Below are 24,771 nucleotides of genomic sequence, written 5' to 3'. Positions count from 1 at the left end.
TCGTAACCAAATTTGGAAATCTAAATGATTATGACATTATCTGTGTCGGACCGTTTTGCTTTTTTGGCTAATTGATATAAGTTTTGAATAGCGCGCCTCTCATTGCGGCATAGTTAATTAGGCCATTTTGGCCATTTTTGAAGGGCTCTAGCGCCTTAAAAAACAAAAATATCAAAAAAAGCAAAACGGTCCGACACAGATATTGACATTATTAATCTGTGTTGAAAAAATCATTGCTCTAGCTTCAAAACCCACGGAGGAAACAGTCGAGTACGTTTGTATGGAGAAATGACCACTCCTGTTGGCTCTTAACGATTTCATTTACGTAGCCTTTTTTTTTTTTTTTTTTTTTTTTTTTTTTTTTTTTTTTTTTTTTAAGAGGGGAAATGCTTTACGCATACCACCCGGCGCGGGGACGGGCCGGGATGGTTATGTGGGACTCCCTGTTGTGGGCTAATGAGACCCCAGGTTTACCCACTAAAACCCCTCTGTTGCCGCCTCGCTGCTATAGGGCGAGGTCCCAGGAACGCCGAAGTACTCTTCCGCAACCTCGCCAGCGGCCGTCCGGACTCGGACCCGACCCTTGGGGAAATCACCCCTTCACCTCATTGGGCGCGTTGGCTACACATCGCGCCCGCCCACGCAGGGACCTTTCTGTAGGCGACAGGCGTCCCCGGGCCTGCCGCCCACAAGTGCCCTTATGGGGGTAACCGGCGGTCGTATGCCAACCGCCGCCGCCCCACGCGCTTGCGGCGCATTGGCTGAGAGGCCGGATCTTCCTCCCTGCCACGCTCCGCTGCCTCCTTCTGCACCATCACGTCCTCGCAGAAGGAGGCCACCGCCTTCCATCTACTCTCCCCACCAAGCATGGATTTTACCACTGCTGGCAAGGAAAGGTCTCTCCCCACTACGGCCACGAGAGCGGCCCTCCGATCCGCCCAGGCTGGGCAAATGGCCAGCGTGTGTAGCGCCGTGTCTTCGGCATCGCCGCAGTCGTGACATTGCATCGTTGGTTCCCGTCCTGCCCTCCTACACAGGTATCTCCCGAAGCAACCATGCCCCGAGAGGACCTGAGTAAGGTGGAAGGAGAGGAACCCCCCCTTTCTTCTGATCCATCGCTCCAGAACGGGTCGGATGGCTTCGACGGTCCAGTGGCCGGCACTTGGCGCCTCCAATCGCTCTTTCCACTTCTGGAGGAGCACTCGACGGGAGTCAAGTCTCCACCGTCTGACCTCCTCCAGAGGTGGTTGGACCCCCGTGGCCCGCGCCTGAGGTAACTTTAGTTTCGATAGAATATTTATTTTATATAGGTCGGCCCAAAAATACGCTAACAAAGATTTTCACAGTGCATATTACTGATAATTTTAAAGATAATATGAACATGTATAATATTTATCTATATTTTGAAGATAATAAGTTTGTTTCCGTTAAATTATTGTAGGTTTATTTTTGATTAAATTTTATAAAATAAGTGTAAGAAAAATATTCCTAACAGTTTTATGCCAACGTATTTTTGGGACGCCCTGTAGTAAGAGTTTTTTAGTTAATATTAGTAAAAATATAATTTGTGCTAGCTAAATATAAATATTTTTAGAACAAATTAAATTATTTTCAGAAAATATCACTGGAGGCCTTGGTGACTTTTTCTTAGTATATGAAATTTATTCAAAGTAAATATAAATAGATAATTATTCATATAAATATAATTTAATCCAATACGAATATTAACAATATAAAGTTGACCATAAAATCTTTTTCAACGAGTAAATACCTATTCAAATATTCTTCTTCTTCTTAATCTTTTAGGTTTCTGGTGGCTTTAGACAAAAGGTTGGAAATTAAAAAAAATACTCTTTTACTTGTCATATTACTTAAATAAACTTCAATGATGGTCTATTGGAAATGAGTTTTATACTACAGTTCACTTGATACACGTTTGTCAGCTAAAATAAAGTGTTATACGAGCTAAATTGCAAAAGACATTTGAGTAACGTACAAGTGGCACAAGGCCGCTTCGTCCGCGGTCGCCACAGCGTGAATTGAATAATGACCCTACCACTTTTCTTTGTGGAAATACCCCAGTCATTATTTCTAAATAATTTTGGGGTAAAGTGGACTGTAATAACTAGGTGCGTAGGTAAAGAAAATGTATGAGATTAAGGTCGAATTGTAAACTGAAACTGGAATAGATATCGGTGTTTTAACGTTATCGTTAGAAACTAAATAAGGCCACTAGAGACACTAGGTCAGTAAAAATATTGTATTAAAAAGATTCATTAAGGTCGGTGGCTGTGTAAATAGGTTATGTGATAGCTCGTATGTGTTTTATAAACATAGATATGTTGTCGTTGTTTTTTGCAGTCATCTATATATAGTTGGTCAAACCTTTTTGTCAGTAAATAGGAAAAAAAAATACTCATCTTTTTCTTTTGGGTGCTAGTCTGCTAGTACTAGTGTAAGACAAAGATAGTATGATTTTCTGTGTCTATGTTTGAAATTAGACAGTCCTTTGACACACTATATAGCAGTTAGATGATTATGATAATAATAGTGTGTAGACAAAAGCTAGATTGTAGCTGGATGTCAGATTTCAATTTGTAGGTGATCTCGATGTACTCAAACTTTTTGATGAGTGAGTGAGTGAGTCAGTAAGTGGTAAAAATAAGGATTTACAGGGGTCAAATCTTGTGGTATTTTAATCGGGAATTCATGGTTTGATAATAACAATAAGGTGGTCTAACAAGAATTGTAAAATTGCAATTGTGTAGATGGAATAGATGGGGGGTCAAACGGGGTCCGAAATGCTTCGTGTAATTTTTTGCTTTGCGAACTTGCCATTTTCACGGCATTGGCATCTCTGAGCATGCCTTAAAATGATCCGGTCTATATATATTTGTGTATTATACGTGCATACATATTGTCCCGAGCGTATAATTACCACTTCACAGGCTGGTTGAGTAGAGTAGCTCTACATTTGCATTTTAGCATCACAATACCATTGAAAAATTCATGACCCGCAATTTCGGCTTTTAAATTAAAAATCACATAAAGCTGCTAAAAACACAGTCTCTTTTCTTTAGGGTTTGGATTAACGAGTTCCATTACTTTTTTCACAGAAATATACGGTATGCTCAGAGTGGTATTTTTCCTTGTGTTTTTGCTAGCTTTGTAATATCATTCTGACAGGGATTGATGGTCGCAATACGCTGATGCGCTTTTACGCTTTTTGTTTTATTTGACAAATCGTACGAGTTGTAGGTATAATATCCACATATTTCTGTGAGTAAAATTATCTCAAATTCTATTTTTCGGTCCTAGCGATGGTGGAGCAAAGGTGAATAAAGACTTGATTTACAGAAAAAGTTACGTGCGCTCTAAAATGACGAAGCATGTCAGATGATTTGTCTAATAACATTTTCGTATTCCCATAATTTGCATAAAATGTATTAAGAATTTCTGCTATCAATCATTTACGCGTAAGAAACAGTCGTGTACCGCCTTAAGGGTGGTGATGGGTCTGGAGGTGACAAGTAAATTCTAATTATATCAGGCGTGTTATCTTTTAGCTCTCATTTAAGAGACAAGGGGGCCGATTCTTTTTTAGCAATTTGTAATTTTTTTTATCTCATTTTGATACAACATATATCATTACATCAGGCAGCACCAATTAGCGATAAGGAGTAGTTTCATTACGCACTTATTGGTGCTCGTGAATTGCCTGCTAATATAACTCAAACTTCGTATCAAAATAAGATGAAACAGTTGAATCATAATGGGCGTCAAGTTCAAATAAAGCTAACGCTGCCTGTTTAATTTGATCAAACAACTGTAATTACAAGCTGGCGCAACCGGCAACCACTGCTGCAAAGTAATGAACATGTTCCTGCTGAAAACTGTTTGGTTAAGGATGTTGTTTAATTGATGCGAGTTCAATTTTAAATATTCTAGGCAAATGTTAACTACTTTTGGTAGTGAGCGTGAGATACCATACATAGTAAAAGGCAGTTCTGAACAAACCCAAACATGACATCGACTAATTAAATTATTTAATTTTACGTTATTATATTACCGACCGAATTATGTATTTATTTAGCCAGTGCGGGTGCACCGGCCGTTTTGGAACCGACCGGCCTCGCCCGCGATGACGGTAAGAGACCCGACGGTATGACCCTCGTGCCATGGAAGATGGGTCGGCCGCTGGTTTGGGACGCAACCTGTGCCGATACCCTAGCATCACTGTCCCATCTCCATGGCACTGCAGTTAAGGCTGGCTCGGCTGCCAATTCGGCCGAGGTCCTCAAGCGGCGCAAATATGCAACAATAAACAGTGGTTGCATATTTTGAGCCGTTTGGGGTTGAGACCATGAAGCGCTCACAGGGTTTTTAAAGAATGTAGCCACAGGTTGGTGGGATTGACGCGTGACCAGAGGCGAGGCCAAATTTTTTATCTTATTTTTATGCTTAGTTTTTAAGCTTAGTTTTTAATTCTACTTTTTAATTTTAGTTTGTAATTTTTATTTTAAGGCTTTTTATTATTTGTTTTATTACTTTTAGAATTTTTATGTATTTATTTTATTTTTAATTTGTAGCAAAAACATTCATATCATAAACCAGATTTATTAATTATAATTACCAATATCACAGTGTATACATTAGTTTGTTTCATATACTTAAATACTTAAGCAACAAGATCGCCTCCAAAAAAGGTTTTTGTCGTTGTTTTATTTAAAACAATCATCAGAATCTGCTAATGGATGATAAGTGGAACGTTAGGTGGAGATTGCCGGAAGGCAGTCACCGATCTCGGCTGCCAAACAGACCTATGTCTCACTAGATCCTGATGGATATATGTCGTTTTAAGCACACCAGGGCCCTCATCGTAAATGGACCTATCTGTTGTATTTTATGGGATGAGGACATGCGTTTTACTGTTTATTACGTCCTTTTTCGTTTACCGGAATTGTATCGTGTTGATTTTGCGTAATACTTATCTATATTTAGTGGTTATTTTGCCCTCGGGCCAAGGCAAGTTTAGGTTCAGCTAACACTATTTTATATATGACATCGACCGCCATAAAAGTTTTAATATTCTTTCGCTAAAACTATTAATACCTATTTTAATATGCAATAACGGCATAGGACACGACATAAACTAACTTTCAGTGACGTTCGACAGTAAGTTTTCCGTACTTATAAACTTACCTGTCAGCCGGCTGGCTATAACAACCTAGAGCTCGCTTAAATTTAAAAGTTTATAAGCCGCATTCAAACTTTGCTAGTGAAATAGTATGTATTTTAAAATTTTACCAATAAATACTCAGCGCGTTTATATTATATTTTATAAACTTTATGGATTCATGTCAGGCAAACAAAATAGTTAATATGATCGTAAGTAAGTCTTATTTATTCGAGATCGAAACTATATACGATTAGACTTGGAAGCTTCTAATAATATTAAACATTTAGTTCGACTGTGAAATAAGTAGTTAAGGCAGTTTCATTTAAAATGTATTACAAAACAAATGTGCAAATAAATCAGAATAGATTTTTCTTGGATGATTTATATACGTATGTGGTTAATATAAATCATGTTTAATCAAATGAAGTATATAGGTAAGTAAGTGAAAGAAGAAAATAAAACATACATGATTAAATAGGTGTTGCAATTATTTTATTGCCAGACAGTCGCCTTTTAAAATATTCTAACCCGGAGGATTTCTACAATTCCAAAGAGTGTCATGGAGTTATCTTGTTTCGTGTTCAAGATATTACAATCAAAATACGCAGCGCAACGCGACGGGTACTTTGGGCCCGATTCGGATTTTGTAATAGACATCTATTAGATATCTTTTAGACATCGCCAAGATACGATAACGATATGTTTAAAATCTAACCTGTCAAATTTGACATTTCCGCGATTCTGTACGGATATGATGGTCGTTCTTGTCTACGTGACAGCGTGATAAAACGGTGTCCGTCACTTTCTTTCCCACGGTGTTAAACAGTGACAGTTTTTTTATCACGTGGATAAAGATGGATAAAGCTATCCATAATAGGCTGGCTGGAGATACTCTTGAACGATTTCCACAAGATAGGTTACTTAGAGATCTAATTCACATCTAATAGATATCTAACACGATCTATCGTAAAAGTGACATTGGTTGCCCGAATTGCGCTGCAAAAGAGAACTAGTTGAAATCTAAACTAAAACGTATCTAGAATGGATCTAGTACGTGTCGTCTCTTGTGAATATCTTGAAGTTCGAATACGGCAGTCACTGCCAAGTAACTTTACTTGTTTGTGTACTTTGTGTAGTGCTCGTGATTGTGATACGCTGAACGTCGCGTCGTAGCAACGTTATCTTTCTATGTACTAAATACCCGTAGACGTTAGACTGGTATGACATTTATTTGTACCTATTGTACTGAGACTGAAATAGCATCACATGTTCGTACGTTTTCGTGAAAATACGATGGAAAATACTTATACACTGAACAATATAAAACAAACTAGTTTTTTATAGGTTATAGTTAATTATACACCTATTTGTAACCACGCAACCTATTTGCCAGGAGCTCCAATATATTTCCCGTCTTCTACCGGACAAAACCCTTTAGCTAAGGAGATACTTCTGCGGAAATGGCGCTGGATAGGTCATGTTTTCCGAAGGCCAAACAACCACATATCCAAGCAAGGGCTGACTTGGAAAATTCCCGGAAAAAGGGGGCCAGGTCGCCCACGTACCACCTGGAGGCGCACAGTGGAAAAGGAGACTACGCCAGTTGGCCTCGGCTGGGCGGAGCTGGAGGAGACCGCGCTGGATCGCGAAAAATAGAAATCCCTTCTGAGAGCCCTATGTCCCTGATGAGGGATAACAGAATACCATCATCATCATCATCTACAATGATAATTATGAACTCTTACTTAAAATGCAATTTACACGCTATTAATTTCCAAGGTCTGGAAAGTTGTATTTCAAGGGTAACAAATTGTATACAAAAAAATTGTAGTTACACATTACGGGAATCAGGTTGACGTAATAAATAAAATGGTTTTTGGCGTTAAGGTTTAAAATTTAGAACATGTAACATATAAACACAAAGCTAACTAATACTTACATTTTGCATAAAAAATATCATCAAGTACCCGTCTTCTCTCAAATGTATTGTCTGAAACAGCATCTGGAACAATAAAGGGGAGAAATTACTTTTTTGTTCTTCGCGTATTGTTTTAAATGAATGACACTTGTAGGTATTTCATGATGGCCTTCAAACAACTTTTTATTACTTAGGAAATGGAAGAGGTTAGTATATAAAAACTTATATGATTCTTAGCGCCACTTGCACCATTCCACTAACCCGGGGTTAACCGGTTAAACCTGGAGTTACCATGGTTACCAGTACAATTTGACATTGCGTTAACGGTTTAACCGCGTAACCCCGGGTTAGTGAAATGGTGCAAGTGGCCTTTAGTAGTTTAACTTTAGCTAAACGTGTTTAGAGGATATTTTAATCGACTATTTATGGTTATCATCATCATAGCGTCTATTGCAGACGATTTATGTTGTAAAACCGGAGATATATCCTATTACACCGCCTGGGATGGAATTAAGGAAACGCAGGGATGCCCAGCACCTGCATTACTGTCTTATCCCACAGGAAAGGCGAGCCAATACGTGTGGAGACAGGTCGGCTGCAGGAATCTGCCGCTTATTTCAGGTTGGACCCTACTCGCGACTTACGGAAACTCCATTTCGGGTTTTATTTTGGAGTATCCTTCTCCTAGGTGCCATCTCCGCTGTAACGAAATACCTTCTTGCTACGTTTGTGGACTTAGTCGCCTCGTACGACACCCTTATCCTATGTTAGGGTTGGCGCTATTCTAAAGCCGGCCACCACACGGCCTAAAGCTTGCCACACGGCCTGTGGTTATAAAGTCACAAAAAATAATAAGTGCATTTGTTTTTTTTTTTTTTTATAATTTAATACAGGTCCAAATGTTTTGTGTGTGGCGATTTTATAGGTATCTTCACAATATATTTTTATTAAAAAGTACTAACAACGTACTCCCACTGAGTATGCTCACCAAACCATCATTCTACCTTTCGTCAGTCAAGACCAAACACAAACTTGAGTGCACATACACCTTATAAAACAAAGACCCCCGCATCTGTCTGTTTGTGTGTATGTATGTTCGTGATAAACTCAAAAACGAATACTGAAGGGATTTTCTTGCGGCTTTCACCTATCCATAGAGTCATTCTTGAGGAAGGTTTAGGTGTATAATTTGTTAAGGTTTTGTGTAACCCGTGGTTCGCTAACATGATTTCTTTGCCGTTCTTTGTGTAATGGTACGGAACCCTTCGTGCGCGAGTCCGACTCGCACTTGGCCGGTTTTATTTTATTTTATCGCATGCGATATAATAATAATAACAAACCACACGCACTTGTTTGCATGAGATAAATGTACTGTAAGATCACATAAATTTCAAGTCTTATTAATACTTTTAATAACTGTTAAAAATGTCAAGTTCCAAATAGAAAGTAGTCCCCGGTAAAGAATAAACTCCTAAGCATCGTGGAAACTTAAACGATAAATATTTTCTTTGAAAACTGATTTCGGGAGTTTGAAATTAGTTAACAATTTCTCTGTACCTAGCTGTAGAGAACATCAGTTTAAAGGTACTTTAAGCGTGCAAAGTATATGAACAACCACAGTAACCTATCACTAAAATTGTAGGAATTGGCGTGTGACATTAATATACTCGTATAGGATGTAATGGCTGCTCGTCCATTCCCGAATGCGTTGCTCATACGATGCTCTAGAGTGAATACGATGCTCCAGCGTGAATGGGCGTTTCTTTTTAAAGTTGTCCCCTACACTTTTTTTTCAAATTTGGGATTTTTAGAATCACGAGCTCTTTCTATCCTAATAGAAGAAAAAAAGTGTCCCAAAAGTTCAATACATTTTTCGATCTTTCCATTCCGCGACCGCCATACAAAGTCTATGAAAAATAGTGACGGAATGGAAATAAAAACCTTAGGACACTTTTTTTCTCCTATTAGGATAGAAAGAGCTCGTGATTCTGAGTAGAAATAACATAAAAAATCCCAAATTTGAAAAAAACAAGTGTAGGGGACAACTTAAAAAAAAAACGCCCGAATACGATGCTCTAGCGTGACTGTGCGCGCTTGTAGATACCTATCAGGCAAATTCAAATGTACACTGACATCAGAGAGATATCGAAATGTGTTCGTACATGTATTGGTGCGAGTTATTAATTAGGCGCGGCACATTCTGCCAATCAGGGGCCCGTTTCTCTAAAGCTTGTAACTTGTGTAATACAAGCGGATGTCACTTTTTGACAGCTTTTGTTAGAAAGGGACTTCCACTTGTATTACAAGTTACAAGCTTTTGAGAAACGGGTCCCTGGATGCACCTAATGCGCGCTATCACGTATCACTGTAGTGGGTATCAACAAAGATTGCTTTGACTGAAGTTGAATTACTGTATATAAATTGACTACGTAGTGGGTGTCGGCTGACGAAATGGGCTTGAAATGCCCTGCACTAATTGCAGACTTGGCTCGAGTTAAATTAGAAGGACCTTCCCGAGAACACGCCCCCGCCTTAGGCACTGAAGCGAAGTAGGCTAGGATACGAATAATCACTCACTAACAACCATATTGTTACGTTAAAATTTTGCTCTTAGGTAACAGTTTGGTTAAGAAAGATACCTAAAGAATAAAATAAAAATTGAACGGTATGTATGCGCCTTTATGTATATGTATAAGGAAATGTTGATGTAATGTAAGACGATAGGTGAAATATATAATATCTTATACCTTTAAATGAGTAATTCTTGTATACTTACATATATATATTTATTTTCCCCAGACCAAGGTAAAGGCTCTCTTTGATTGTTCAAAAACTAATAGCAAAGTTGCGTTTTATCCACATGTGAGGCAAAGTAATCAAATGCAAATTATGAGTTAATTTCTTATGTTTGCTGGTAGAATTGACTAAGTTTTTTCCTTACCTACCAAAAAAAATATAGTTTATATTTATTTATCTTATCTTATTAAAGTTAAATATAGTTTTTATGTTATTCCTACTCAGAATCATGAGCTCTTTCTATCCTACTAGGAGAAAAAAAGTGTCCCAAAATTTCCATACATTTTTCGATCTTTCCATTCCGCGACCGTCATACAAAGTCTATGAAAAATGGTGACGGAATGGAAATAAAACCATAGGACACTTTTTTTCTCCTATTAGGATAGAAAGAGTTCGTGATTCTGAGTAGAAATAACATAAAAAATCCCAAATTTGAAAAAAAAAGTGTAGGGGACAACTTTAAAAAAAATCGCCCAAATACAATGTTTCATAATACGCCCCAAGTTTTTCCTATGAAGGTTTTCCTTCGGGAGGCCTGCTTCCTACTCATTAATGTGATGAAGCCCGACGGCCTTTGTCAGCCCCGCGGCTTTCACTTCACAACGAAAAATTTCAATGTGTGTATATTACATTATTCGGTCAGGGTTTGTAAGACGAGCCCGGGAGGACCGCGGCCTCAACCTTTATTATATTGCGTTTCTTATGAACCTTCGGATTGTAAGTTAATATGTTGTGAATACTGGGCATTATTCGATTTTTTTATTAAGTTGGTATTCTATTCAGCTGCGTGAGTATTTAAGGTAGGGGCTTGTAAATGAAAATAAAAGAGCTTTGATCAGCAACGGGACATTCTAAAAGGTTTATTTATTTTATAAAAAAATTGACAATATAATTATTATGATATTGCCTTTAATATATAGCTCATAGGTAACAAATATGGGTAAAATTTTAGTATTTCTTATTATACAGGGTGTCTCCGACTATGGGGCATTAAATCCAGGGCTCGATTCTACTCGCTAAACTGAGCTACTTTTATTATGGCACCAACCCCGAAATCCCGAAATTTTTGTTTTACTTTTTCATACATATTGGCTGATCAGATGTCGACGTTTTCTATGGAAAAGCGAAGAATTTTTCCCCGATTTTAGGGTACCGGTTGCAACGCTTTTCTTAGATTATAAGTATTACAACTACTGTATAATGTATTTATGACATTCTAGTACCCCATCACAATACCAAATTATAATATTTTGTACCTACTATGATTGTGCTTATTTAGCAGTTTAATACGTACCTCACAAGTACATACCTACTATTATAATTTTACGACGATTACAGATTCCCCTCTAAGAGCCCTGTCATGTTATCTCTATGTAACCCAAATAAGGAACGGTATTAGTAATTAAACCGTAGTTTCTACGCTGTTCCATTAAGCAAACAGTTACAGCTAAGCATTTTCCGTTAGATCAATACTGCAGTTTAAATATAGAAATAGAAGCTCAGAAATTATTTCAGGACACCGGTACCACTACTAGTAGTGGTAACTATAGTACAAGTGGTTGAATTTTTATACACTGTAATGTCATGCGTCACTCTCTTACCTACCTACCTGTACGAAAGTGACGGCCACGATTATATACGAGAATGCGGTCATCTAAGATCCTCAAGATGCTTCAACATTAGTAGGGCACTCAACCAATCATGAAACATAGTTTTAAGTTGTATATAGTGTAAAACTATAGATTTTTAGGGTTCCGTACCCAAAGGGTAAAAACGGGACCCTATTACTAAGACTCCGCTGTCCGTCCGTCCGTCCGTCCGTCTGTCACCAGGCTGTATCTCACGAACCGTGATAGCTAGACAGTTGAAATTTTCACAGATGATGTATTTCTATTGCCGCTATAACAACAAATACTAAAAACAGAATAAAATAAAGATTTAAGTGGGGCTCCCATACAACAACCGTGATTTTTGACCGAAGTTAAGCAACGTCGGGCGGGGTCAGTACTTGGATGGGTGACCGTTTTTTTGCTTGTTTGTTGTTGATGGTGAGGAACCCTCCGTGCGCGAGTCCGACTCGCACTTGGCCGGTTTTTTTTAACATAGTTCACATTTTAATTTTTATTACGCCAGCTTTTTAGTGACGACATAGTCTAAGCTAACAATAAGACAAAGCTCTTAAGTTCAATAATAGTCTACCTTGACATCGCTTTTAATAATGAACCTAAGATAAGAACACTACAGACGAAAGGAGTGAATTCCATTCTTGAGTTCAATGAAACGATACACCCTAGCCTAGACCCTTCAAATAAATAACTTTTGTGTAGTATGTATTGTACACTTAGTATTTTTTTTTTGTAAACCGTACAGGTAAAAAATCAAACCACAACTTTGTGCTGTGTTCTAAAAATACTAACGCCCGACTGTAGGAAATTGAAAACATCAGCCGGATTGTTCCGGCCCGGCCCCGTCACGCCGACGACGCGACGTTCCGATTCACGCCAGACTCTGTGGAGCGAGTGTCGACCCCGTCATTAGTGGCAGTTCTAATTTTGAATTGCAGGTATTGATCAACGTGCGGAGAGCTGGATCCAGTACTCACTTGTCTCATTGTGGGTGGAGGATACTATTGTACAGGTTGAGTAGTAATGTGACGCATATATGTAGGTACTCCGTTTGAAAGTCAGTCGTATATTTAAGATATTACCTATTTGAAGACATAAAATGAATAATAGGTAAATACTTAATAGCCAAAACGTCTAAGATTTAATCCAAGCAAATATAATAACAATAAGCGTAATCAAATAAAAACTTCTAACTAAAGCTTCTATTTCTTTCTTAACTTTTATTTTTATTTTATTTGTCTCTTTTTGATACTTATCATGTCAGAAAAAGTTCCGTACCATTACACAATAAGGAAAAAGCCAAAACAAACAAAAAACAAGGCACTTAGGTATTGAATCTTGAGCACTTATTACACCAAAAATGTTCAACGAACTAACTAAAGGTTAAATAAACTAGATAACGACGACATTTTTACTGAATTTTGGTGCAATTATTCGCATAATAATAACTCTCTTAGTCTCATAATTTCTGCCTAAAATACCTGTGATATAAAAACAGATTGATAGGTTGGCACGATGACATCATAAAGGTTCCTCCTCCATTAATCATTTCAGTGACGGAACCTCAAAAAGATAATTTAACTGAGACTTTATTGAGTACCATTTGTTTGAAGTTAACAGTCAGAAACAAACTTAAAGCTATCAAAGATATTATGATATTGTTTTAGGAATTAGTTTGTTGTTTTAGAGCGAAACTGTTATTATTATAATGCCAATTATTTGAATAATTCGAGTAAGGAAAAGCGTTGCAAACTGAGCGGTAAGACGTGCGACACTCAAACCGCAGGTCGCAGTTTCGAACAGCTTCGGTTCGGTTCGGTTCCGGCTTAGCAGGTACCACAGGCTTTTTTAGAACTTCGTCATCATTTGTTTACATAACATCATTTGACAAAATGACCAGTCGCTTTTTAGCAAAGGAAAACATCGTGAAGGTCACTTTCCGAACTATATTTATTTGTCTGAGCTGAAAATTTAAAGGTAGGCAGTATCAGAAAATACATACATAGGTAAAGGTATGTTTCTCGGTTGGGATTCAAGCAAGTTCATTACTTAAATTATTTTTTAACACTTCAAGGCGTAAATTAAGACTCCGCCCTGTCCGAAATTTACTTTTGGGTATATTGAAAATTCCTATAAAAAACTGCATATTAATATTACTAATTTAATGCAATTTTCTTAAAATAGATAATATCGTCAGGTGCCAATGCCAAGCAAAACTCACAAATTACCACCTCAAGTTAATAGCCATAGTGAACCATATATTAGTACTAAAAGAAGGTTATAAAAAATATTGGCAAAAACAAGTAGGTACAGATAGGTGTTGAAGTCCCTGACTTCTGAGCTAGGTTAGGTTAGAAAGACCTATGTTACAGAAGTCAGTATCCTCTCCCAGAAATAGAAACTTTATAAGAAATAATCTATTATGGCTTAATTAACTATAAATTTTCCATTTTGTTTTTGTTTTTAATTTTATATTTAATGCAAGGTGGATTTTTGTTTAAATATTTTTTTAGTAATTAGTGAGTTTTGCTTGTCATCAGACGATAATTATTTACTATCATTTCAAATTTTTGCTACTGTCTTACACAAAATATTGTGTGCAACATAACTAGGTCTTAAAATTCTCTGACCTGTTTTTATAAAATTCGACTAAATTTCGTTTTGAATTTCGGCCCTTGAATTTGAAGAACCCTTATTATGTAGGTACCTGTTGCACATAAAACTATTATCCGCTACAGTGGTACAACGACATGCTTTTTTTTGTGTGCGTAAGTGATGGTTGGAAAAGCTAAGTGAATTAATAACTAAAATATTGCTCGCAACGAAATGAAAATATTTGATTTCAGTTCAAACAGCAATTTTGGCGGAATGCGTACATTGGATATTTTACAATATACGCATACATTTTTATTTGATGAAAAAATATGTTAACTTATTTTATTTTCATTCGTGTTGTTTTATTAAATATTCTTACAATTAAATTAATTTATTCATGTTATACACAAACAAGCTCATACAACATTTTTACCAAGGACTTGACTTAACATGACTTGTATTTAACGTAAATATTACCTACAATATTCACAAACCTAATTATTAAAAGCTTCACAATACACATCTTTACTCTTTAAAATTAAAACACTGACGTAATAGTAAAAGTACAGTTACATTTGTCTATGATAAAACTCAATAAACATTTACACTAACTTGGAACACAAACACTGGGAATCTTAAAATTAAACTACAGAATCTCAAAGTCAAGTAAAGCTTATTCACAAAGAACCCACAAGGTTTTAGAGTGCCAATATTTAACTCGCTGCTCTCAGAACTTTATAAACTCAATAGAGATAAAGTTTAATAGAAAGATAAATAAAGATGCTACAGCGAGATAGCGAGATTTTCGCAGATTTCTAAGAGGAAACGTGTATCCTGCCCGACAGTCGCCTATGCAAAGCCCTTGCTGTGAAAATAGTTAGCGTCATGTTTATGTTATGTAATGGTTATATACGAGTATATCTGTTTGTTTTGTACATCTACAAAATATCCGTGTAGTATGGGCTTTTAGTTTATGCGAAAATGTTCGATATATTTTTCGTGAAAGCTTGGAAAACAAAGCTTTACTCCGCCATCAGGGGGCATACCCAGCAGGGATGCTGTGTGCATCGGTGAATGGTATTATGACATAGAGAATATTCCAATATGGCTGTGATATTCATTTATAAAGACTATTTAATCTTTTTTGTACAACGCGTTTACCATTACTTTCGGTATCTTGTTCTAATAGTTTAAATATAAATACAATTACGTTACATACATGCGTTATGTTTATATACATATATGTGTGTGTGTGTGTGTGCGCCTTATTTTAGGATCGAATTTTAGTCTGTTAGTTACAACTATAAATACAATCTCATCAAAAATGCAATAAAACAAAATTTCTAAGAAATAAAGTAGGTTATTTTTAGCATTCATTTGTATAAAAATCATGACATGTGTAACGATTTCCACGCAACCTTAGAGCTCAGGTAGAACACGAAATGTCTCAATAAGAAAAACCTTTACCGGGCATGTTGGAGGCAGGCAATCGAGAACAGGGAAGCCTACAATAATTACGGGATTACAAATACGTACCCAAGAGGATAACTGTTCTTTTACAAATTAATCCAAATAAAAGAGAACATTAGGTACATTATGTTATATAAATAGTTTCTTTTAGAATAAACAATTATGAATCTGTTACTGTGCTCTGTATGTCATGATACTGCTAGTGCCCTTTTAATTTAGAAGTCGAAGCTTTTTACCACTAATTTTATTAATTCATCAATCGTTGTCTTCGCCTCTGTGGGCCCGATTCGGATTTTGAACTAGACATCTATTAGATATCTATTAGACATCACCAGGCATCGGAGTTTTTATCGCATGGTAAGACTAATAGCAAGCTATGGAGTCGACATTTGCCATAAATGTAAACTCTTATTCATACTCATACTCATGATTAATTTTATTTAATATGTAGTAACTATTTAGTAATCTGTTCTCGATTACTAAATAGTTACTACGTATATGAGTTTAATGATGATATGACACAGATATGTTTTAAAATAAATGTATGTTTTAATTGGGTGAGTTGTACTTCACAACTCAAGCACACTATAGCAGATTTTTCATAGTCATATTGTAAATCGTTGTATGGCTCTATCCATGCCAAAATTGCAGCTATTTCTGGGTTAGGCATAATAATTAATTATGGAATATTCCACAACGTATTTACCACTTACAGATATAAATAATCACCAGTGATTGACACATGACAAATACTAATCAATTTTATCAGCGGTCAGTACCTACATGACATTAGGTCTTTCGCAGCGATGTAGTTTGTATAAGTAGTTGTATGTTAAAATAATTGAAGTTATGAATTCATAATGTAATAGAAAAATATTTTTATATATAATTCGACTAAGATAAGATAATATACACGACCGACCGCTCTAAAGGCATTTTAAGATAAATGAAATATGTAAATGAGTATGAGTATGAATAAGAGTTTACATTTATGGCAAATGTCGACTCCATAGCTTGCTATTAGTCTTACCATGCGATAAAAACTCCGATGCCTGGACATCACCAAGATACGACAACGATATTTTTAAGATCCAGTCAAATTTGACATTTCCGCGATTCTGGAGATACTCTTGAACGATTTCCACAATGTCTAAAACGTCTCGTTATGTATTTTTAGATCTCAAAACGATTTTGAAACGATAATTTAACGTAAAAGTGACATTGGTTGCCCGAATTGAGCTGCAAAAGATATCTAGTTGAAATCTAAACTACCAGGTATCTAGTACATATCGTATCGTTCTGTTCTCTAGAACGGATCTTGTTTTCCGAATACCGTGGTGTATCTCAATTGTGTGACATTTAATAACAGCGGTATAAGGAACACGTTTAATACCTCCCACTCGTACCTCGCACATGAACTCTACCCGGAAAACTTAACACGCCAACAACGCCGCAAACTTGGAGTACCAATACATGTCACGTATCTGTCAAAGGTATCTATCTGGCACGCTAATAAGTTGCATGTATCAGAAACAAGCCCGTTGCCAAGTTCCTAAGCCGAATGTAACTTGGCACCGTCTCGTGCTTTGATACGAACTTGCCTAATTACAGAGCGAGGAATGTCATATGTACCTACGTCGTTTGTGTCACTACAGTTTGTGTCAATGTCGAAGAAATTATATTTGTAATGAGCATGTAAGGTAAAGGTACTGGTGTTCGACGCCATCCCAGTACATGTCATCTTGAAACTTAAGTCCTTGTCAATAAAGGTGAGAGCAGGGTGTCATCTATTGGGCATTAGCATGTCGAGCACTAGTACGTTTACCTTACGCATGCGTTGACATTTATAAATTGCTGTGGCATATGATTCGCTACTTAAGGTGCAGTGGGTTCAGCCAGCAGAGTTTTTTAAAACTTGTGCGCTTTTTTAGATTACAATAAGGTTGCAAAAAATATGAATAACAATATTGCACATTACTTCATTAATTGGAACTCTGATAAAATAAATTTATTGTTGGGACTATAATAGGTGCATATGTAACAACAGAATAAACAATAAACTAAACATTAAAATTAAAACTGAACAGAAAGTAAACTTATAAATAAAAAATGCTCCCAAGGTCACCTTCTTGCGTTATGGTGCCCAGAAGGCTGGCAGCGTTACCTTTTTGGATGGTCAGGCTTATCCTCTGGCCGAGGTAGCTGCCAGCCCTCCGGTCACCTGAGGATTCAACCAAGGCAATTTTGATTAAACAACCATTACCTAACTAACAGAACAAGGTCATACGATTTGTAAGACACGTTCTCACTATTATGGAGCCGACTCCCTCATCATCTTGAACTTTAATTAGGTTTAGGAGCTGAAAGTAGATGACATTTTTGTTTTTAGAAGAGTCCTCGTTAAAATTGTGCGGTGAGGTTTGATGATGTAGCGTGCAGTGAAATAGAAGTGAAATTTGTAGTCATATGTAAGACTTTCATATAACATTGCATAATGAATGTAGGTATGTCGTTTTCATTGTGCCTGTGACAGCAGCACTTATACCAGAACTTTTTTACGTTTACGACCATAGTCACGATTTTTTAATTCTTGTATACCCCAGCCAAATATGTAATAATATAAAGATAAATTTGATAGATAAATGTACTTATTTGTGATACATGATATATTACATATTACAATTTAGAACGTCCACAAATAAAGAGCATACATACTTAAATAACATTTATACGACTTCAAATATTGTAGTAGTAGTAGTAGTAGTAAACTCTTTATTGTACAAAAAGACATATTAAAAATAACATACAATTAGTAAGAAGTACAAAGGCGAACTTATCCCTTTGAGGGATCTCTTCCAGTTAACCTTTGAGCAGATGAGAGGAGAAAGTGAAAAGAGTATATTGTTTATGTGTTGTTGAGAACTGAGATTGTAATTACTTAATGATCCTGTTGACACAAGTGCACGGCCCTCGATGACGCTTTGGGGGATTGTATAATGTTCGGTATTGCAGGACATTCAATAGAATTGCAATCCTGCATGTAGCAGATTAATACAGTGCCGTTGTAAAACAAAATCAATAATATTACAGATACTTATCTGTGTTATTGCAAAAAATACGCAAGGAACTTATATAAGCAGCTCTAGCAGACAATTTTTAAGCAGTGGAAAAAGAAACGGAAAAACCAACCAGCAGGTGGTGATAGCAATCGAGAATGAACGATATGTACTTATAGTTTGTCAAAGGACTGTCTCATTTCAAACATAGACAGAGATAATCATACTATCTTTGTCTAACACTAGTACTAGTAGCCAAAAGAAAAGGATGAGTATATTTTTCCTGGTTGTTACTGACTGACAAATTGGTTTGTCCAACTATATTATATTTATTAGTTGCAAAAGATATCCTTATTTTGAGGAGAGTGCTATGATAAAGGGACAATGATGAATAGAAAGAGGCACTTAAAAGTAGCCTGCACAAACCTACATAGATTTTTAGAATCAGTTAGGTACTCGTATTTATACCTAATTTACACATCCAGATGGATCGTTACACAATTAAGTATTTAGCACAAGTAGATACTTGTGCTAAATACTTAATTGTGTAACGATAAAGACGATAAGTATTAGGTTAACATTTGATTTAGCAAAAAACTAACTAGGTGATTACACAGCAAAAGGAATCTGTTAATTAGCAAACGCATTAAACTACTTAAACAAGTAAACTATCTGGGGTAACTCCGCACAAGTATAACTACAGAAGCAAGTAGTTACGAGTAGACCACACAGTCCCACGTGTGTTTGACGGTACGACAGTCGTTAATTTCCTTTGATCTGAATCGGGTGCTCAACACAAATACAAACTTATATTGGAAAGGACGCGGTTGATATTTCGGGAAACTGGGTTCACATTTGCGGTAACCGAACTACCCATCACCATCAGTAGTATATTTGTCACCAACATTACCTATACGATATCTGTTAAAAACAAATGTGATACTTACATGAAATTGTATTACATGAATAAAATACAATAAAAATAATAACTACCCAGAAATATCACAATCTTGATTTCTTTCGGTAACAACTTCAATAAAATATGTATGGTAGTATAGTTAGATTTAATTCTAAGTAGGTATGTCTGTAACTTAGTTACGGAAATTCCATTAGGCGATCCACTATCAAACAAATGCCGTTAAGTCAAGTTTGACGTAAATCCCTTTACTCACTAGCAAAGGGAGAGAATCAATATGTATGTACATTACTACTTTCACAACATTAAATTGTACAACGGGACTTAATCGCGTATCTAAGTCCCGTTGTACAATTTAATAATGTGTAAAAATAGTGAAAGTTTAAATCAGTGTTACTTTCACAACCTCAAAATAATATAGCATATTTAAGTACAAGTTTACGTCTACGTTAAGGTGTTAATTAAATGTTCTTAATTGGATCAATCGTTTACATTAGAGGTAATTAAAATAGACACAATGGCGTCTGCGGTTGTAGAGGCTAGAGGAAAACGCCTTTTGTAGTTTTTCCAAGTCGTGGCTGTGTCTTCATTGCGCATTGTGTATAGTTTTGAAGGATTGGTATTGCTGATTGCGAATGTGTGCTTTTCAAATTTGTTTCTTTACTAAACTCTGTGTTTGTTCAAATGAAAATTTTACGTGGTACCTTGTGTTCCACGTTTCCAGTTTGTTGTCACAAGTATCCTTTTTTCTAACTTAAATAAAACTATTTAAACTGATTATATCGTGTATAATGAATTTAAAAGTACATTTCGTCCTAGAACATTTTCTTTTCTATTTTTGGTCTTTATTAGACAAACTCTTTATTTTTTAATAGATTTTGAAGGTATTTTTTGTCTTAACTATATTGCTGTATTAAGTACACAACTTTGGGAACAGATCAAATATTTTTTATCAAATATTTTGATTTGTGTTTTTAAGCATCCTCACTAATATATATATTTATTGCTCTGTTTATGAAAGACAAGCTGTCAACGCTGTTGTACGAATATAGTTAAAACTTGATTATCAAGAGATCTAGTTAAAACTATACAAAGTAATCATAAACTAAACATGATGCATTATGCACTCCACACCGTAGGATTCATAGGATTACTTCTTCATTCCTCTTCGAGTTCAGTTTCAGTTTTTAATCATTAACGCTCGAACACACTTCAATCTAACAAACTTTTACACTCACACATTCTTAGATTTGATTCACACACTTTTCACTACCACCTCACAACAACCTTACACATACAAGTACACACTCCTCTCTTTTTCCTATTCCTATTCTTATGTTTAATATAATTATAAATTTTATTTCTGGTAACTCGTGATGATCATGACCCCCGCGATACAGGCCATGCCTAGTGCGGGGTTCAATGTAACCTTCCTGCTAAACTTCAATTATGAATAAAAATATTGTTATTGTTATTGTTATTGTTATTCGTCGCAAAGTTATAATATATATTCGTGAATTATTACTATACCCAATTAACAATGCCTAGCTCCAATACTAATCCTACCCAGAATAGGCAAACGACCGTCTGGATTTAACCTCATTTCAATACGGTCAACGTTTTTGGCGTATTTTTAGGGGATATTTAAATTGTTTCTACTCTTGATAAAATCTTGTAATGACCATAAAGTAAGGGTGGACCATTGATTGCAAATTAATGACTACCAAAATACCGAGTGTTATTAAGCCGCAGAGAACTGGCATCAAAATTACGTTCACCGTGAACGGGTTTTTCTCGGCAGGTATTTGCGAATTTAAGCAATCGCAATTATTGTTTTAGCATAGTTTAGCATAGTCGGTATCGGTAATGACACTAATGACCACACTTAAGAAGCTGCTGATGATCCTGGATTCGACTCACAGTAAGTCCATTTGTTTATTTGCGTGATAGTCATAAATATTTGCTAGTAAGACAGAGATATGATTTCTAAGTCATTATATATTATGTAGTTCCTGGATTTTTTAAATGCACCTTTCATTTAATGGTTTAATTCATTTCGACTGATCTTTATTGATAGGACATCCTTTTTCTTTCTTAAATTTCTGATTTTTTTATGTGTGAGAGAGGCTACCTCTGCGCTCCGCACGGTATAGGTATATCACATCAGACGTTCACAGATTTCATAATGCTCTGAAGCAGTTTAAGAGATTGTCTGAGACAATTGGTTATGAAAATATTTTTCTAGCTCTCTCGATGCCGGCTGTATGCAATGATGCATGACTGTATAGGATACCTCAGGAGGGAAGTGTGGAGGAAAATACGTACCTACACTGCTGTCCATAGGAAGTGCAAAGTTATTTTGTTGCACATTGTGTCATCTTCCTCGCGTTGTCCCGGCATTTTGCCACGGCACATGGGAGCCTGGGGTCCGCTTGGCAACTAATCCCAGTAATTGGCCTGGGCACTAGTTTTTACGAAAGCGACTGCCATCTGACCTTCCAACTCAGAGGGTAAACTAGGCCCGTATTGGGATTAGTCCGGTTTCCTCACGATGTTTTCCTTCACCGAAAAGCGACTGGTAAATATCAAATAATATTTCGTACATAAGTTCCGAAAAACTCATTGGTACGAGCCGGGGTTCGAACCCGTGACCTCCCGATTGCAAGTCGCACGCTCTTACCGCTAGACCACCAGCGCTTGTGGCACATTGTGTACCTTATTAAATTGTACAACGGGACTTAATCGCGTATCTAAGTTTTTAAGATTTACCTCCGACGTTTCGAGGACGGCGTTGTCCCCGTGGTCTTGGAGAAGACTGGCTTAAGTTGACATCAGCATCTTCTAACCGCGCGGTTAGTTAGTAGGTAAATATTTCGAAATAAAAATAGCGTTACGCATAAAACGATATAAATTTTGCTTAACCAAAGTTATAATTGTGATTCTTTTGCCATCTTTTGAAAAGTTATTCGTAACATAATTTCACCGACTAAGTATTCAAATTGACAAACTTGGAGGAAATCCCTCTCGGTGTTTGCGTTCTACTTTCCAATTTACAACTCTTACGTAAGTTACTAGCTATAACCAATATTAAATTACTTTTCCTCTCACTTGTTAATAAAGGGTGTTATTTCATGCAAGCGAACAGTAAAACCGGCCAAGTGCGAGTCGGACTCGCGCACGGAGGGTTCCGCACCATCAACAAAAAATAGAGCAAAAAAAATCGTGTTTGTTGTATGGGAGCCCCCCTTAAATATTTATTTTATTTTATTTTTAGTATTTGTTGTTATAGCGGCAACAGAGATACATCATTTGTGAAAATTTCAATTGTTTAGCTATCGCGGTTCATGAGATACAGCCTGGTGACAGACGGACGGACGGACGGACGGACGGACAGCGAAGTCTTAGTAATAGGGTCCCGTTTTTTACGTACGTATGTACGGAACCCTAAAAACCGAGAGGCCTCGATTTAGAAAGATGCTTATTATATTGTATCAGCATTTATAGCAAAAAGCAATAAATACCTCAAACTTTGCCCATATACATTTGGTTCAACAAGGAGCATTTTTTCTACTAAATGATCGCACGCAACCTAAATAGTTTAGACATTTCTTTAATGCTTAATATCAACAAGCCAATCAATAAATACCGGATGTAATCTACCTGTAAAACACCTCTTTTATTGTTGTACAGTAAAAAGCTACAATATTTTTTATGAACATGGCCTCAATAGGGTATTTGACAACTTTTTATGAATGGTATCAGGCGATCAGGTTTGTTTTGAGGGTCAAATGTCTGTATGGGACCCATTGTCTAAAGGCAATACAAAAGTCACATATGATGGTCAAAGTCTGGCACCCGCACTTTACTGACGAAACGATTCTAACGAAATGGTAATACATCGTGACGTCACCATGTAACGTTAGTAGAAGTCGTTTCGAAGTATGGCAAACAAGGAAATTGCGATTTTGTCGGTAAAATATTGCGTTTATGTATATTGTTGCTATACAATATTTTTTGAAATAAAATGTAAGGACTCCAATGGTACCGTTATTTATTTCCTACTTAAAAGAGTTTATTTTTTACTTTAAGGTATTGTATTTTTTTATTATTTCCATTTTTTTCAGTTTCCAATATATTGTGATAAATTGCTCATTTTCTATCTATTTAACTAAAGTTTAGTTATAAAATTCAACATGTGTCAACAACCCTATTCCTGTGACATCCGGCCCAATTCGAACAATGCTTATAAGATGGCACAGCGATACGATATTTCTTCAAACAAAAACGTCACTTTTGCCACTGAAATATCCGATCCATGTCGTATCTTAAACACATTCTTGACGTTTCTTAAAGTTCGAATCGGGCCGTTAGTACTTATGCTGCGAACTACGGCGTAGCAGTCGTATCGTAGGCAGAGTGGGGATATGCTACGCTAGGCAATTTGTAGACTTGACTGCTCAAGTACATTGTACAACTTTAACCCTTTACCTACGGGCCCTTGAATCACTCCGCAACCGCCCAATACGGGCATGTTTTGGCGAGAGTCAGCGATTAGGCATAATTTCACTTACTTTAACTTTTGAAGTATTACAGCTACACACTTGAAACTTCACACACACAATAAGTATAATGTGTTTAATCAATAAATAATCACTTGGAGTAATAATATTCACTATTTTTTCTGCTATCAAGCAATATATCAGTCACTAAGAAATTGAAGATTTTTAAGTTACTACTCGCGGATTTCACAAGTTTAAGTTTAATAACATTAGTTTATAGTATACTTAACACAAATAAACACTTAAATAACGATAATTATGAAAATAATGCATAAATATCAATCACTTAAAACGTTGCATAAAAACAATTTGCCACTTATGGAAAATAGTGATGTGCGTCTATCGACAAATTTGTCGATATATCGATAACCTAGTAAATGTAAAACTGAAATTTAACAAGTTATGATTTTGGTGAAATTATTATTATGTATAATAATGATTTCATAACATGTTAAATTCTAATATTAGGACCAAAAACGGTAAAAAAACACAAAAAATTACAATCCAAACACTCCCACGCCGTACTCCGCCATATTGAGTTCAATTATTAGCACCTCTGCAGTACGGGTGTCAACCCTAGTTGCCAGCAAAAAAGCGGTAATTTTAAAATTATGTTTATGTCAGTGCCATCTACCGAAATATTATGATATTTTTTTC

The 24,771-nt window shown here is 36.3% G+C and overlaps 1 protein-coding gene across 1 annotated transcript in view; it reads right to left on the bottom strand.

Annotated features, from left to right (window-relative positions):
• LOC134653486 (uncharacterized) overlaps nt 1–24,771 on the bottom strand; it is a 284,313-nt gene that overhangs the window by 128,675 nt on the left and 130,867 nt on the right. Inside the window, exon 3 of the mRNA XM_063508855.1 lies at nt 7,119–7,181. Coding sequence (XP_063364925.1) covers nt 7,119–7,120 — 2 coding nt within the window. The 5' untranslated portion in view covers nt 7,121–7,181. The remainder of the gene's footprint in view (nt 1–7,118; nt 7,182–24,771) is intronic.

The sequence above is a fragment of the Cydia amplana genome, chromosome 13 (genome assembly GCF_948474715.1).
Source record: "Cydia amplana chromosome 13, ilCydAmpl1.1, whole genome shotgun sequence".
Taxonomy (NCBI): domain Eukaryota; kingdom Metazoa; phylum Arthropoda; class Insecta; order Lepidoptera; family Tortricidae; genus Cydia; species Cydia amplana.
This window is presented reverse-complemented; position numbering and strand designations above follow the sequence as displayed.